General features: G+C 39.7%; 1 protein-coding gene and 1 non-coding gene across 6 annotated transcripts; both read left to right on the forward strand.

The window, feature by feature from the left end:
- Window positions 1-62: 62 nt before the first annotated feature.
- On the forward strand, window positions 63-16980 carry LOC107226570 (ATP-binding cassette sub-family G member 1). Of its 5 annotated transcripts, none has more exons than XM_046734954.1 (12): window positions 63-330; window positions 7028-7360; window positions 11422-11539; window positions 12490-12679; window positions 12903-13048; window positions 13132-13370; window positions 13468-13670; window positions 13745-13913; window positions 14196-14296; window positions 14397-14552; window positions 14639-14879; window positions 15673-16980. In XM_046734954.1, exons 2-12 carry the CDS (start codon window positions 7168-7170, stop codon window positions 15840-15842), a joined length of 1926 nt encoding a protein of 641 aa, XP_046590910.1. In that variant the 5' UTR covers window positions 63-330; window positions 7028-7167; the 3' UTR covers window positions 15843-16980. The 5 variants fall into 5 exon arrangements, with proteins under 5 accessions (XP_046590910.1, XP_046590908.1, XP_015522915.2 ...); XM_046734952.1 differs by lacking the exon at window positions 63-330 and adding an exon at window positions 4470-5143; XM_015667429.2 differs by lacking the exon at window positions 63-330 and adding an exon at window positions 4470-5130.
- On the forward strand, window positions 805-966 carry LOC124293761. Its single transcript, XR_006903632.1, has one exon. It is a non-coding gene; the product is annotated as a U1 spliceosomal RNA (small nuclear RNA).
- Window positions 16981-17643: the final 663 nt, after the last annotated feature.

A 17643-nucleotide genomic window follows, 5' to 3' on the forward strand; every position in this document is an offset into this window, starting at 1 on the left:
AAAACCTCGCTCGCCGCCCGACGTTCCAAGGGGTGTCGGACGAGCGAGCGAAGGCAGTCCCCGTTAGAGACATCTAAGAACGACATCTACGGAACCCGGCTCCTTCAGAGCTGCTGTGTGAAGAGTATCAGACTTAGAATCACCGACGATTAGAGCGGGAACCCCTCTAATTCTACAAGCGGTGTTCCAAAGCATCTCGCGTCGCGGCGTTAGTCCTTGAAGTAGTAATAAGTGTTGAACCTCGAGCCACGAACTTAATCAAGTTGTGTAGTAATAAGAAGAGTGATAATTGAGAGAGAGTGAGAATTCGGAGTAGAAACCACCAAAAGAGTGAGTAGATGTATGAACGAGAACCACCAGGTTAAGAACATTAATGTAAGCTTCCTCGTCTTAGATATTTCACCCGCTGCTTTCGCTTGCTATTTTCAGTTGCATTTGATTCATTAAAACTTGATCCCATAGTAAACATTCTATTACATTAATATCATTGAATCCTCCAAACCTATTCCCGGGATCGCCCTGTAGAGGACGATCACCTCCCGACCCACCAAAAAAATAAGAATAAACCTCTACGAATACCTAGAGGGTTAAGTCGTCGCGTGCGAGACTGCTCCGCACGTGACATTTCTACCCCGCTGCCCCGCATCGAAGTGTTGCCTGAGGGAAAATTTCGGGAACTTAGTACCCGGTTTTTCCAACAGGGAGCACCCTCAATGCTCGTGGGATTAGGAAGGGTGCCGGGAGTTTCTCGCAGACGAAATTCATTGCTGCTAGTATAGGTACTTAGTCCGAACCGGGATAAGCATACTTACCTGGCGCAGAGGACACTGTGATCACCAAGGCAGTTCCTCCAAGTCGAGGCTCCTCCATTGCACTTCGGTAGAGCTGAAGCTTGCGAATACCCCTAATGTGGGTATCTCGGGCGTATTATTTTTGGTAGTCGGGACTGCGTACGCGCTGTCCCGTATTTGATTATCTGTAAACATAATATCCCGGAACCGTATCAATTAACATCCGTTCAGGACGTATTATAATGCTGGTGATTGCCTATCGTTTCCGAATGACCAAAAACCATAATCCCTAATTCCGAAGGAAACTACAAAGAAATGAACTTTTCCTATTATCGTGCGCAAAGTTCGATTTTGCGCATGCATTTGCGTTCGCAAGGTACCACTTTCCCATACGTTGACAAGAGCGTGCGGGAATGCAACTGAGCGTGCGGGAATGTGGTGAGCGTGCGGGAATGTATAAGAGCATACGAGCGATTCCAAGGTATATACGCGCACGCCATCTCTGCACACTCTCTTCGCATTAACACGTGCGAGCGATACTTGGACGTTCGTTGTCCGTATTAAGAAAACGGCAGAATACAAAACACAGAATGCACGTTTTAAAGATGTAAACAAACCGAGTCATTAAAAAATATACCGTTTCATTTTGTAAATTGTCACGTTACGATAAATATTAATAATAATTGAAAATAATAAATAAATCAGATTTTTCTTAATTTAATAAATTTATAATAGTTCTATAATTTGTTTTTTTTTTTTTGGGCGGGGGGGCTTCGCTCCCCCGAAGCCTTCCGTCCCAGCGCCCCAACGCCACCGTTCTATACGTTTCAATTATTTAAAATAATTGTAGTGGTCGAACTTTGTGCAACTTAATAGAAAAAATAATATACGATACGAGTGCGTACGTAGGTCATCCCGCACTCGCTTCGCTCGTGCGGGAACGACCTATTTTGCGCACTCGTATCGTAATGTACTATATCCTGATGACGCAATCTCCGAACTTGAAACCCTCTAGAAGTGTCAATTGAATGCCTATTTCGAAATAATATCCCCGAAATGACACTGTAATCAGTAGTATTAATTGAAGTAAAATCCTTTGGCAGTTATTATAATCATTGATAGTCATGAGAAATCATTTAGAACACCCGAAATCTCTGTAATTTTAAAGTATCATATGAAATCTTGGAAGTCGTGAGAAATCTTTTAAAAAAAGTAAACTTCTCTGTCAACCAATCTCTCGTAGTAACTATAAAATGTATAAGTAATCATGAAATATGTAATCATGGTGTGAATTTTTGTGCCAGTAAAACACCCTTTGAAATGGACCCTAGTTGAATCAGGATATAGTCGTTCAAGTTTCAAATTGGCTGACAAATTTGCAACTCTTATGACAATAGATACAAAACATAGATGTGAAGTACAGCTTTTCTTTTACTTGGAAGGAATTTTCCGAAATAGATTTCTTGCTTTGTTTATTCATCGATCGTATAAATATTACACTTGAAATCCAGTACATAAATGTTATCAAGAATTCATGAGATGGATGTCCAAAGAACGTAACGGGATGAGCTGACGTTCAATTTATGAAAGATGGACGATTTATTTTCATTTGACATTAATCGATAATGCAATAATTCTGAAGTTAGCAATAAGCAAGTTTCCGTCGTCAAACTTCATGTGCTTTTTGCCAATTCGAGAGAATTGATTCGTCATTCTAATTGTGTTCCGATACGTCGGTGACTCCGTCTGGTCTCAATATATCCACATTAATCCTACTCAACTCTGATTGCTGCAAATTACAATGCCATTAAATGTAAGTGTCTCTTTATCCATCATAACAGCGAAAACAGAGTCGAATAATTGCCGTTAAATAATGTTTATATTTAAATTGCTATTAAACGTTAACAGGCGGTGATTAATGTATGGAATAAAAACGAGCATTGCAATCTGTAACTCGAAGATTTGCATCTAAGACGTGTTTGATTCTCAAAGAATGTTAAGTCTTGATATATAATTTCTGACAGTCATGGCGCTGACACTGTTCAAGTATTTTGCATGAATTCGGAGCCAATGATGACATCGCGAAGCTTCTAACAATAAATAAAACTGTTCGTCATGCGAAAACAATAAAAAATTAAATTCCATTCTGTTTTAGTTTGAATACAAACGGTTCAAGGCCTTTATAAACACTCTGCAAGTTTTTCAACCGACGCGACTGCAAGGTCGGAATGATTCGATGTTGTCGATAGTCGATACGAAACTGCGCTACGACAATTAAATGTTTTGCTATTGAATATTTTCACATTCATAGAGATTTATAAGTGAACGAATTGCCGAAAAAGGTTTTGAGAACCTTGCCCGTCTCCCACTCTTATCGCGTTAACAAACAATCCAGCGCCGAAATAATTCGTTGTTTATAAGATTTTCGTCCGATCCTCGTAAAAGTTACCTTATAATTATAATACGCAATTAAGCGTAGCAATTAACCCACGACACGACGTGTCACACCTCCAAATAACGAGATTCTTATCCTCTTCACATTTCGCAATTCTATTGCTTACTCAAATTTTTTGCCTCGCATATTTCACTCGTTGAACGTAATTAATTATTTGGCCGTAAAAACAACCGCGTGCTCTGTACAAGGTTTCCGAAATTTCATTAGCCTAGCTTTTTTAATTTACTTCCGTTTGCGACGCGAGAGAAATATGTATCGGTAAAAAAAATCGACGCACTTGTACAGATTTTTCAAGTTATAACAAAGGAAAGAGATTTCTGCTTGTTAGATCGCGCAGTATATTTTTCGGTATGCGCTTAGCTTAATGAATGTATTCAAGACCTCTGACTGCCCGGTAAATACATTAATTTGGAGTAACCGTATTCATGCGGCGATGAATGTAACTCGAATAGCCCGAGGCTTCTACACCGCGACTTTCAGTTTTTAATACCATATGAAATTCATCGTTTCAAGTTCAAGTCAGGCACTGCGTTTTACATATATACACGTGCCTTCTGCACATCGGTCGCCATGGTTTGGTCATTGACGCAGGTCACGTATCCGGTGAATAAATTACCTATCTCGGTGAATGAAAACGAACTTAACTAGTTCCAGTCTCTCAAGACTTCGTACGATGGAAATCGTTCCGAGCTAGAATCAGTCTTCTTCGGTTCACTTCATCCACATGATCCATTGAAATTCTTTTCCAACCCTTGCTTGCTCGCAATCTCAAATAACGCCATTTTTTTTTTGTTGTTTTATTGGTGGAACGACTTTGGGACGATACACTCCGCACAATCGCTTCTCATCTACTGCCCTTATTGAAAATCCTTGTCTCGGGACAATTACCCATCAATCAATTCAGGGGCACATTTTTCTAATCAAAAATTCACAAAATCATAGGTGGTCTATGAGTTTTCAGTGTCGCTGATTACGATTCTGAAGTCAGAATAACGAAATTCAAAACGGCGGTGATTTTCCGAAATTTACAATATGTTTATTGAAAAAAATTAGCGTACGAAAAATTCTGAAAAAAATACACATCATAAAACTGTGTATGGAGAATATGTAAAAGAAAAATCAGAGCCTCGGCTATTTACGTTGGAAAAAAACCGATTGTGTTAGTGAAAAAAAAAAAACGAGTTTCTTAACGTTAATTGCTTGTAACAAACTCGTGAATACATAAATTATTGTAATCTTGCACGAAATTTTTAGTGAATTAGACACTTAAACGCAAGAGTCTACAAAGTAGTTTACGTGCATGTAAAAAGTGCAAAATTATATTGGACACGTAAAGAAATCTGATTGTAAGACTAAACAGGTTGGAAGTATACGTCCAACTGCATCTCTAATAGCTAATCAAATCCCCTCCGAGATATTCGTTGCTGGGGAATAAATTGTGGATCACCTGGAAGAACGGAGAGCTTTAAATTCGGGCATCATGCGCGGGCAACTCAAAACCGTTGGACACCCTCAGCGACGAGGCTGTTGTTCGAACCGAGCTTCCTGCGCCTGGTGTTTGTGTGTCAGTTGCTCAGTCAGTTCCCGACGAACTGTGACAGTAGTCGGCCGATACTACGTCCCACACGTCGACCCGATTCGATAAAAATCTGTGCTTTTCTTCTACTTCGTCAAATTTTTACCCGCCAACTTCAAATTCATACCGTGGCTGTTGTCGCCAGTGACGGTTGGAGCGTGAATGAAGACCGACGAAAACCAAAGACGAAGAACTGGTGTTAGATTCCAGAGGCTTCTTCCACTTTCTGGAATACACGGAGTTCGAGCTTTCAACGGTATTGAGGAAGTCGACGTCGAAGGTACCTTAACGCCCAGGAACATAATTCCGTACGTATGCACGGTAATATTGATCGATAACCAACTTGTTTCTATACAAATTACGTGACAATGACTCCCAATCCTCACGTAGGCTGACATCGGCAGGCATTTGTCTAATACTTAATTCGTATTGAATCGAACTCGCATTTTGTTTCGAACCGAAAACAAGTTGGCCGAAAGGTTAAGGCGTTGATAAATATTATTGTACATCGATCGGAGATGCGCATAAGTTGTTAGGCATAAAAGCTGGCTTATCATTACAGCGGTGGGAACCGACGAGAAAAGGAAAAAATTAACCAAAGGCGAATAGATGCCGGTTAAGTCTCTCACTCGCTCGGTTGTCACAATATTATCATCAGTCATTTTTCACTGCAGACGGTTGCCGTATAATTACGAGTCTCGAAACTGCGTATAAAAGTGCCGGTATTGTGCATCGTGTATGTATTATGGAATCGTGGACGATGCGCAATGCCTCATATTAATTAACGAATACTGTAATACCGGTAGGATTACTCAGGCATCATTGTTCTCCGTAGGGAATGAAAGCGCAGCTGAATGCATCGCTTTTCCGATACGTCATCCGGAAGGCAAGAGTTATATCTGGTTCGCTACATTGCACGAGATAAAGGCCACGATCAGGGCTTAGTCACGATTAGTACATGGCGCATGTTGTATTACACATGCGCGATGAAGCGGCGCGTGCACAGACCTTGATTATCATATCTTTACCCCAGTTTCGATCCGTAATTATCATTTCATAACGCCATTTTACCGGTCTCATTTATAACCGCACGAAGAGTAATACCACTGCAAAAAATCAAAGAATGCACCATTTTTTTGAATGGAAGAAAAGGTAATGAGATAATAATGTCTGAGGAAGTTATTGGGCACATGTTTAAGCGTGGCACGAAAAATTTTTATCAAGAAATATTTAAAAATTGTGACACTGGTGCCTTTCTCGCGAGACATGCGGCACGCGGTATATCCGGTACGAAATTGAATTTGGAAAAAAAAATCACCTCATCTACATATCGGTAGCTACAGAAATACCTGGGCGAGATCAAATAAATATGAATGTGTGCGAAACTCAGTCAAGCCTTAAAACATATAAACATACAATGGAACATGGAGTTAATAATATTTTCAAATATTTTAGATTGACTTTGATAAACACAAGAATAAATCTCGTCTCTTCGAAATTATTCCTGGTCATAAAACGAGTGTTGTAGTAACAACCATACCATGGATAATTTATAACAGTCGATGTGTTCTTCTGCGAAACGCGCTTTGTCTTCTCAAGGTATCCGTTGATCGATGTTTGTTACATCGCATCGGAATAATTTCGGGAGACGTGTTCCTTCGTGTCTTCAAAATTTATATGCTCAGATCAGAATCCCGGCATCAAAGTCCGGAGAGGTTCCTCGGGGCATAAGACAGGCGTGCATCAATCCAAGAGAATTGTAATTTTATATCCGTTTGACAAATTTAAGTGTTTTTTTCCTTTGTGTTTCAATTACTCTTGATGTATATCGTGCATTATTTTTCACCAAAGTCAAGGACGCTCAAACACCTTCTTGCTCGACTATTTGAAAGGACAAGTTTTTATCGGAATACCCCACTTCGACCCGTTTTCAGACGGATAAAACAGTGTCGACGAATTGAGTGAACGTCAGTAAGATTCGCGGTCACAGGCGTGTTGGGATTTGGAGAAATTAAAAAAAACTTCACGTCCCCTGAACCAAAGAAGCGTACGTCAAATAACTTTTTCCGCATCATTTCTCGGAAACCGATAGCAAAATCCAATATTCATTAGTTGTTTTTCACTGCTGCATGAATGTTCACACATTTACATTATCCTAAACAATATACAACTAACCCTGAAACTGAGCAAGTATTTTCGTTTCAGAAAATCGGGCCGATCTGTTCTGCGGAGGCCATGAAAACTGCGAATAACTCGGCCGTCTAGCGATCGGTTATTGCTCTTCACATTCGCCGATAGTGCGGATGATAGGATAAGGATAAAATAGGAAAAACGACCAGCTGAACATGGACTCGAATCCAGACGCCGGTTCGGAAGGAAGCGAGATGGTGAAAGTCAATCTGCTTCAGGACGACATCGAAGCCAGAGTCGCGATGCGCGCCAAAATCTCCTCAACACCGTTCACTCGTTTGACCAAACGACAACCCATCGACATAGAATTCTCCGATTTAACCTACACCATTCCCACAGGAAGAAAAGGTACCTTTCATTTCATCGCCGACTATACTCGCCTCATCTTCCAACCACTCGAATCGAAAGGTCGATAAGAAATCTCCCGAAACTCATTTGACGCGGTTAAAGTTCTACCCTCTAATTTTAACTGTCGGTCTTCTCTAGCCTACGTAATAAGTTTCTAATATCGATGAAAAAGACTCGGTGAATATTCTTAGATGTCCAGTTTCCTTGACTCTGATTATTCCGGTGAAGAAGAGCGATCTTTTTCTGGATTTAACGTCTCGATAACAACTGTAACTGATTGTGAGCTGTGGCAAATTGTCTGAATGCCTCGTGCCTTCTTTATATACGGTGTTTCGTTTCTTGCTTCCCTGTTTCACGCTTCCGCCACGACAGGTATGTTGCAACATCCATCGGCTTATCTCTTTTCCTCCTCATGAAAATTCATCACGGTCGGACATTGGGAATGATAATTTGCGCGGAACGCGTGCACGTGTTCTTTGGGGCTTTGGAGTGATGTAAGACTTTGTTTGTAATAGAATTTTTGTGCAAATGGTTCGAAAAAAATTCGATGTCCGCTTTATATAGTCTTACCTCATCTATATGCGAAACCTGATATCACACATTTTTTAATAGACACACTTGGTAGCATTTTTTTTTTTTTTTTTTAATCACTTGAAATCTTGATGAACGTTAACGATACTGCCACGAGATGCTTAATCGTTTCATCAACGAATTAAGTACATGCGAAACCGTTCCACGAGTGATAACTTCTCACTGTGGATATACGAATATGTGACATGATTTACATGACACGAGTTGCGTGATTTTTAAATACATTATTGTTTATATATAAATATATTATAAGATGTTGAAAACTATCAGTAAAATTCTAACTGCGTGCTTATACCGGGAAAGTAATAAAATTTAACAGTAACTTAGGACGAATGTAAACATTTTAAAACTACTTTCATTAGTAGAAAAAACTTGCTGCTGTAAGCAGGTAATTTTCAGTGTTTGAACGAAGATCAGTTTTTGGACGAAGCCAAAACCGAAGGTTCAATCATACTTAGAAATCTTAAAACATTGACTAAAAAGTAACGATAACGATACCAATCCTGTGCGTTGTTATACTGTCACAATAATTATAAATACATATTAAAGTAATTAAATTTCTTCTTCTCAAAAATCATAGACTCAGTTTTATTTGTGTTTATTTATTGAAATGAATTAATATAACAGTGGCATTGTACCAAACCTATTTTTGAGAAATGAAATCTAACCGAATTGAAGGCCATCATTTAGCAGCAGTCAAAAACTAATTGAATTATATTGTCTCAGAGATTGAAACTCGTTCGTTTCCGGTGGCTGGATAAAAAACTTCTGGAACGTGTAGCCAAAGTTGCCTTTTTAGTAATTTAGTAATTTCGCAGTCTTTTTAAAACAAAATCGGACGTACAAGCGTGGATGATTCACATATGATTAACGGTTGCCAGAAATCACGGCTATTCGAAACGATGAATAAGGAATTTTCAGCTGCAAGTAAACAGGAATTTTCAAATCTCTATTCAGTCAGTAATTTCATAATCAGTCGGGGATGCAGGATGACCGCAGATTCTCTACTTGGCAGAGTGCTATAAATTTTCTTTCTCACGTTAATCTATGCGCCGTTATACGCTGCGTGTTGCAGCCGCATAATAATCACAATAATAACCACAACTCACCGAGATAATTGTTATCTTGTTAAACAAGACAAATTGCCGGTCAAATCGATTGCCTTCTAGATTTTTCGTGCAAATACACGTCGATGAAATACATCGCTGTAATACATATATTCTACGTACGTGATATAGTGAGAATAGCGCGAAATTTTAAAAAGAACAGACGTTTGTCAGTTTTGTCAGTCCGGCTTTCCTGGCGATGAACTAATTGGAATTGAACGTATGAAGAGAACTGGATAAAATCCGAGGCTAAGAGGAAAAAACACGGAATTCAAAGAATTCGTGATCGCTTATGCAAGATACAACCGCGCACAATTATCAGGAAAGTTTATTAAGGGGAAAATAACGCATTTCGAATTCTCTAATATTCCCAGCCACAAGAAGTCGGCTTAATTTCTTATTCGCCAATTCCGCAGTGCTATAAGTATATTGCAACAAACCGCATTCTGTATGCATATTTTTAAATACAAGGTGAGGAGATGGAGTGCGGTTTTAACAACTGTCAAACGTGCGTTACATGCGTACAAACGAAGAAAGGAAAACCTCAGAGAAATTATTCGACGAGCGAAGAATCACCGCCTATAATAGACTTTCAAGTAAATTAAACCGGATTTTTTTTTTTTTTTAAAGATAAGTGAACGTATGAGATCGGAAGAAAAGTTTTATAAAGAAAACTTAATATTGTTTATCCACATAATCACGTCATTACTCGTTAAGGAAATATGTTTAAGGATTCGTCGAATATTTACTTACAGTTAAAGAGAAAAATAGATAACTTTGAGATTTTTTTTCTTTAGTATTCGAACGACCCTCCGTAATTCTGATAATTTCTTCTTTTTTTTTTTATCACTATTTTCGCTCCCGCTCTACGAATACAATTTTTCTATTCACCCAGTTCGTTGGTTTTCAGCCTATCGAAGTATTTCCACTTTACAAATCCGACGCGATTGAATCCGGCGTCGTAAAAAATTGTCCCAAGTCTTGACGTGCCTTTCGGTAATAAATTTATCCCCCCCCCCCCCCCCCCCCCCCTTGCCAATAGAATTTTTAATTCAATAGTACGATGTAGTGGCCACTAAGTTTTTACCTTGACGAGTTTTTTTTTTCTTACGAGTTAATGGTTCTGTAACGCTCTGTCTATTAACTTAACCCGTTTCGTATATAGCCCTTTTCGCCTCAGCGTTGCGGAAAAAAAATTTAGACAGAACTGATAGTCGAAAAAACTTATTATTCAATTATTATTAAATGTGTTTTTTTTTTTTTTAATAATTTTTTTTTCCCTCTCTCACACTGTCCGCAGCACTAAATTATTGCTTCTACATGTCCAACGATTTCTTCAGCTATTCGATAAAAGGCATATTTATACGTGAATTAACACTCAATAAAAAACGCTTCGTTCAATTTTATTTATTCATTCGTGAAAAAATTCTGATGAGATAATTTTTTATCGAAACGTCGAAATATTTGGCTCTGTTTGGCAAAAAGTAGACAGGTATGTAAAATATTTGTATAACCTTAGAGTTCTTGAGACGATTTTCTGCCGGATATAAATTATCGCGTGTAATCGGTTATGCTCGGCGCTGAAATTGGCTTCTGGATTACTAAAAAATTTTATTCGGTCAAGCCTCTTGAAAGTTTTTTGTTTTTTATTTTTCCTCTAGACGAAACAATCGAGACAAATTATTCGGTCCGTAATATGCATACTGACGGACAGGGATTAAAATTTTGCTTACTTTCTCATTCTTATCTTACGCTAATTTCACGAAGTAACCTTTAAACGCATAATAGAATCATGCGTGATTGTACAATTGTACATATCGGATTGCACGAAAAATACTGTGAACAATCACTGCTCGATGCAAAAATGGTAAAAAGCATACATCATCGATACTTGGACGAAAATATAGAACAGATATACGACTGTTCGTAATTGCATAAGAGTATGCAATTGCGTTTTATTTAAATAAGTCGAGGAACAGCCGCACACAATGGAATTTGCATGTCAGTGACCGTTTCTCCGCGGAAACTGGTTTGTATCGATTTCCATTACGCACGTTAACCAATAGCGTCGCTGACCAAAGCGGATGAAATTACTGTCAGGTTTAAAGATAATGGATTACATTGTTATATACTGGTCAAGGAAAAACTGCTTCTCGGAAGAACCGACGACCTTGTTTCGGGAAGTTGGTTGGCCATCGGCAAAGCTCGTGTGGTTTTCGTCACACGGTGATGACGATTTTCATCAGGTCGATATTTGCAAATTTGTGAGCATAAGAAGCCGGGCAAATGTTTAAGAACGAAAATGGTGTAAGAACGTAAGATTCGTATATCCACGTAATTTTAATTTATACTCAATGTACGCAGGTTCCAAATTGATATTGAGAGGAATAAGCGGACAGTTCCGATCTGGAGAATTGACTGCGATTATGGGACCGTCGGGAGCTGGGAAATCAACCCTGCTCAACATCCTCGCCGGCTACAAGTGAGTCTGCCATTTTTAATCAGTCTCATCGCAACAATTCAATCCCTGTCAATTTTTTTACCCTCGAAAACGAAGGAAAAAAAAAAGTGGGACTCTCACACTCGTTGTTATAATTCTCGTATTCGTGTTTCATCAGCTCGTATTTCCCATGATAATTTGCATTCCCGATTCACGTGAACAAATAATCTACGAGTATGTCCGTTCGGCGTGAAAAAGAAATGATGTCACTCCAGCACTAGATACCCGAATTTAAAATTCGAACGACGTGGTTAGTATGCATTTAAGCGACCCTATAGTCCAATAAGGCCAATGAAATTCCGCCGTTGAAATTGACGTTGTAATATTGCGAAACAACCGTGCGCGCAGCGATTATTCTGGTCATTTTCAATCGCGGGAATGTCGCACAACTCGATTGTTGGTGAATTTTAAGACGGTATATTCTCGACGGCAAAGTGTCGGGCCATTGTTTCTACACTATTCATGAACGTCGCGAAGCTCACGGGAAGAGATGATGAAAACAGCTCAAGAATGAGACACAAACTCCAGATTGCTTTGAAATGGTGAAATTTTTTACACGGAATCCTTCGGCGACATTCGCTCTTCGAATATTGAATGTTTAACATTTCTGTCATGCTGGGTCAAAAGCTCAAACGAGACGGTGACAACCGTGAGGTACTTTTAGCCCAAGGTGTCAACAACTCAAAGTATTCGGTGAGCAACATCGTGAGCGATTTTTTGCGAGTTTCGTAATTTTAATTTCTTATTAACAGATGAATAAATTATGTAATATTATACAAGTGTCCGATGACAACTGAGAATCCGATATGCCTGGGACCAATTAGAATGGAAAGAACATCCGGTTTTAGATATATTTTTAGCGAGAAAATTAGCGTTCCCTTCGGACAATTAGCTATAACCCATCAATCCACAATCAATTTTTTGACTTACAGACATGTCGGAGCGAGTGGACAGATCAACATCAACGGTGAGCCGAGGAATATTCGGAAGTTTAAAAAAATGTCCTGTTACATTATGCAGGACGATCTTCACCAGCCCCAGATAACAGTTCACGAAGCGATGTGCTTCGCCGCAGACCTAAAACTCGGAAGTAAAGTTGAACGGCGGGAAAAACTTTCCACCGTAAGTGATTCACCTTGTTTATTCGCGCGATGAACCTCGCAAAAGTTACGCTGTCAAGCTGTCAAATCACCTCCCAGCGTGACCTTGGTCTCTGAATCACTACGAGATACGAGATGCCCGTTATCTTTGGAATATCGTTAAACTAGCATTATGACTATAAAGGAATTCATTCGGGCGAATGGTTTAATATTCATTTATGCAGCTCTGAAATGTTTCTTCGCAGATAGATGAAATCTTAGAGACGTTAAGACTGACCAAAGCGAAGGACACGGTTACCGAAAGATTGTCCGGCGGGGAAATGAAGAGGCTTTCTATCGCCTTGGAACTAGTCAATAATCCGCCGGTCATTTTCCTCGACGAACCAACCACGTAATTATCAAACCGGGACCGGGACGTCTCCATTATATCGATATTGCTCAACGACATGCTCACAGAACTGATCCCTTTCGCAGAGGTCTCGACGACTTGTCGACCGTCCAGTGCATCGACCTTCTACGAAGCGTAGCCTGTGGTGGAAGAACGGTCATTTGTTCAATCCACACCCCAAGTGCCAGCAACTTTGCGAAATTTCATCAAGTCTACGTCGTCGCGGCTGGTCAGTGCGTCTATCGAGGTTTGGCCAATGGAGTTGTGCCGTTTCTTCGACACGTGGGAGCCGACTGCCCGAAGCACTACAACCCGGCAGATTTTGGTAAGCATTGATTGGTCGGAGTGTCTAAATACTCGGACAGGTTTAAATCAGGCGGAATGAAACAGCGAGGAATTACTTTCTTTTTTTCATTCCACAGTTATCGAAGTCTCCTCGGGAGAATACGGAGCGGAATACGTCGAACGGATGATGAATCTCGTGGAAGCGCAGATGCCGATCGACCCGATCGCCCGTAAAACTATCAAGGATACCCAGTTCCAAGATGAAATCGATAGAACGACGTGGTGGGATCAGTTCTCGGCTCTGTCTAGGAGGTTGATGCTCCAATTCTACAGAAACAGGGTAATCCAAGTCTTCCGAACGACCGTCGAACCTCGTAGAAACGAAATGAAGAATCGCGTTGTCCACTCTTTCAGAATTACATGTACCTGAAGATATCGCTCCACATCTTTCTCGGATTCATAGTCGGCGGTATTTTCATCAACATTGGTACCGACGGCTCGAAGACTCTCTTCAACTTTGGATTCTGCTTTTGCTGCCTCGTAGTCTTTCTCTACCTCCCGATGCTGCCTGTGCTCATGCATTGTAAGTCAGATTGAGAGTACACCGATACATCGAGTCCCGCAAAAACGTGGCGAAAAAGCACAAAGTCACATTGAAGGAACGTTCGATGCGTTGGCGTGACGCGGTAACATTCCATAGCTGCTCCTTGAGGTGCAAAAAGACGCTTCTCGTCACGGTGGCGGTGAGCTTGCAGTATTGATTCGTCCAAGTGTCCAAGACCGCCGCTGCCGTTGGAACAGAACCAGAATCACGTCGTCTTCCTGCACTGTTGACGAGGTAACGAGGTGAACTTTTCATTTCCAGTTCCAATGGAGGTGCGGCTTCTGAAACGTGAACACTTCAACCGATGGTACGACTTGGGTCCCTACTTTTTCGCCAAGACATTGTCGACTATTCCTCCCCAGGTACAACAGCGTAACGATAAAAGTGATTCCAATCCAGAGTCGACATCAACGATCCCTCTCAACGACGAAGCGTCATGCGAATCATTCACTTTGTCCACAGATCTTTCTTGGAACGATATACTTGTCAATGGTTTACCCGATCACTGGACAGCCGTTGGAAGCTTGGCGAGCCGCCAGGTTCTTCAGTATCTGTTATTTGTGCTCTCTGATAGGGGAAAGTATAGGTTTGGCGATCGGATCAACGCTGAGCATTGTGGTGAGTGATCTTTTCGACCTTTTGCCGCGGGAATCAACGTCGTGAAAATGGAAACCCTGCATTAACGAGGCCGTAATTGTTTTCAGAACGGGATGTTCGTCGGGCCCGCTTCCTCCGTTCCTCTAATGCTGGTTTCGATCCAAGGCATGGGCAATCCCGAACCTTTGCCGCTTTACAGAACGCTGGTAATGTACTCTAGCTACATTAGGTACGGCCTCGAGGGACTCATCATCTCGGCTTACGGTGAAGGGAGAAGAAAATTATCCTGTCCGCCGGAGGAGGATTACTGCCAGTACAGATATCCCATAGCATTGTTGAAAGTTATGGGTGAGAAGAAACCTTCACTCTGTTTTTTCGCACTGTGTTCCGTCGGTTTTTACCCTACGAGTCAAGGCCTCGAGCTTTTCTGCTACCTTTTTACTTTTTCTACTTCGCATCAGCGTTAGTCGCGATCACGGCGAGTAGATTTCTTCTTAAGTCACCAGTTTTGCCAGTATCGTCATTAACGTCCGGTTCGAAAAGTGTGCGTCATGCATCCTGATTGCGGTTCGAATCCATTGTCGGAAATGAAAGCCGAGAGATTTTTTATTTAATAAAAGTAAGGAAGTCGAGTGTTCCAGTAATAATCGCGATGACTATGCACGCGAATTTTACCCGCCGATTATTTACCGTCCGCATGTGTGAGGTAGTTCATTTCAGACTTTGTTAATCCTCATCCGTCTTCGTCATCTTTTCCGGAGGAATCCTTCTATGAACTTTCGACTGTCGCAGAAGCTGCAGCGACTTTTTTCACGGAACTCAGTTCTCGTGAATAAAACGATATTGATATGTCAAATAATTTCCACTGTAAATAAATTTTTAAGCAGAATCTCTCCGCGGATAAGAATTCAAATGTTTTGAGTTCAGAAAGAGCGAGGCAACTAAAACTCTGTATATTTCGCTGAGAGAAGACTGACAAAAAAATACAGGAGCAGTATGAAATTTCTGCTTCCACTGATTAGCACAGATGTTTTGATTATAAATACACGTTAATTAACCGCAGTTTATTTCCGTTGTTTCTTTTAATACTGTATACGCCAAGCGGATCGTTTAACGTTTTTAACTGATCTTCGCATTTCAGGTATGGAGGAGAACATGTTCTGGCGGGATTTCATCGCTCTCGTCGGAATAAACATAATATTGAAAGCGGTCATCTTTTACCTACTGCGGCAGAGGCTTCGACCGAACAAAACGTTTCAAGCCCTTCGCGTCATCGGCGGATTTGTCAAAGGCTACATAAGTTTAAAATGAGTCAAAAGAAATTTTCTGCTTTTATTTATTTATTTAATTTATATTCGGGTTTTTTTTTCATGCTGCTGCGCGTGTACGCGTTTATTTTTATATCGCAATTCGGTAGAATTGATGAAACAGGAATTCGGACGACTGGCTCGAACCGCACGTGCCGACGAAATTGAGTTTCGATAATTTTAAGTCATAAATTTACATCGGACAGCCAGTTTATTGGGCATTAAATTCCACCGGTACTAGAAGTCTATTGATCAATGACATGTCTTGTTTTACGTAATCCAACGTCTATACCCATTGTTGACTGATGACTCGTTGAAAATAGATCAAAACTTATCTTATCTCATTCGTATGTATAAGGTATAGATATATATTTAGTGCCTCAAACCTTACTTAAATCTTGTGATATTCTTACGTAATAAACATATTTTTAAAAATTGATTCACGAGCGAATTGAATATTTATCACGATTCAATTTTATACGTGCATAATACATTTCACAATTCATTTCACTGCAAGCGTCGAAAGCTTCCAGACATTGAGTAAAAATTACCAACTGTGCAAGCGTACCATTCATGGTTCTTATAATTCGTCTTTCTGTTTAATCAGCCGGTCGCTTACAAACATTTAATGTTGTAGATCAATATCGTAAGGAACCGATAAATTTCCGTTACAGCAACAATAATTGTGATTCCGTGTAACAAAAATCAGAACAGAAAACTAATTATCTTGTTTGCTTTTTATTTACTTATTTTTCATTTTACATATTCTATTTTCTAATATAATTCGCGTGTCGATCTATAACTTTTCACACCGAAGAGTCGATAATTTACCAACTGAGTATCGCCGAGCTGTGATAATATCAGTCGTTTTCAAATTTTTGACAGAGCTGGTTATGTTAAAACATCGGAAACCTGTCGTATTCACTAATTTCAATGGATGAAATAATTTCTTACGAAATCCAGTCCAATTAATACGTGTTCAAGTTTATTACTTTGCAATCTCAATCATATTAGTGTCGCAGATTTGACAACGCTACGTTTTATTTTTCTCTCAAACTTCTGTGCCAATATTTGTCCAAAAAAAAAAAAAAAAAAAGTTCGTCACCATATTCGTTTGGTTGCTCGCTTACAATTAGTTCAGTCATAAAAAATATGCCATCGATATGTAAAATAGTACAAGTTTAAAATTGACGACTGTAATTATGTAAGCTGAATTGTCTGCGATTACGAGTTTTCTTCAACGTGTCATTCGTCTATCCGTGTCAATTATTAGCAGATAACACCGTTTCGCTAATATCTCGGGTATCATTTATTAACAGGTTAAAAAAATACCGGCGTAAGCTGTAGTCTTAAAAAAAGACTCATGTACGTGCATCCAACTCAGTTTTTGTCAACCTCATTGCAAGATAGACTTACGTTAAATAATTATTATCAAATTATTATACTCGATATTATAAGCTGCGAAGATCTATTTAAAAATGCAACATTTTAAAATACGCTAATTGTAAACAATGGCTTGGTTATCGATGCTTCTTTTCGAATCGCTTCAAAATTGTTAAAAATCTCTTGGTATTCGTTCGACTTCTCTCTACGATGGCTCATTTTATTCAAAAGACTATTTTCCCCAAAGTTTCCAGTGGAGTGAATTTTTTGTTTCCGATCGTTAATTAATGTCAACAATATGTCCACTTGTGCATCGCAATAAATATTTAACAATAACCAATCGCCGTAGTAACACGTATTTACATAATTATACGAGTATTCGTCCGGTTTTAGTTAGCACCGTTATTCCGATAAGTCTAATC

Source organism: Neodiprion lecontei, chromosome 3 (assembly GCF_021901455.1).
Source record: "Neodiprion lecontei isolate iyNeoLeco1 chromosome 3, iyNeoLeco1.1, whole genome shotgun sequence".
Taxonomy (NCBI): domain Eukaryota; kingdom Metazoa; phylum Arthropoda; class Insecta; order Hymenoptera; family Diprionidae; genus Neodiprion; species Neodiprion lecontei.

Coding starts and splice junctions, on each gene's coding strand:
- LOC107226570 (XM_046734954.1), top strand. CDS start 7,168: ATGGACTCGAATCCAGACGCCGGTTCGGAAGGAAGCGAGATGGTGAAA. Junction 13,671..13,744: donor TCCAATTCTACAGAAACAGG/GTAATCCAAGTC, acceptor CCACTCTTTCAG/AATTACATGTACCTGAAGAT. Junction 14,297..14,396: donor TGTCGACTATTCCTCCCCAG/GTACAACAGCGT, acceptor CTTTGTCCACAG/ATCTTTCTTGGAACGATATA.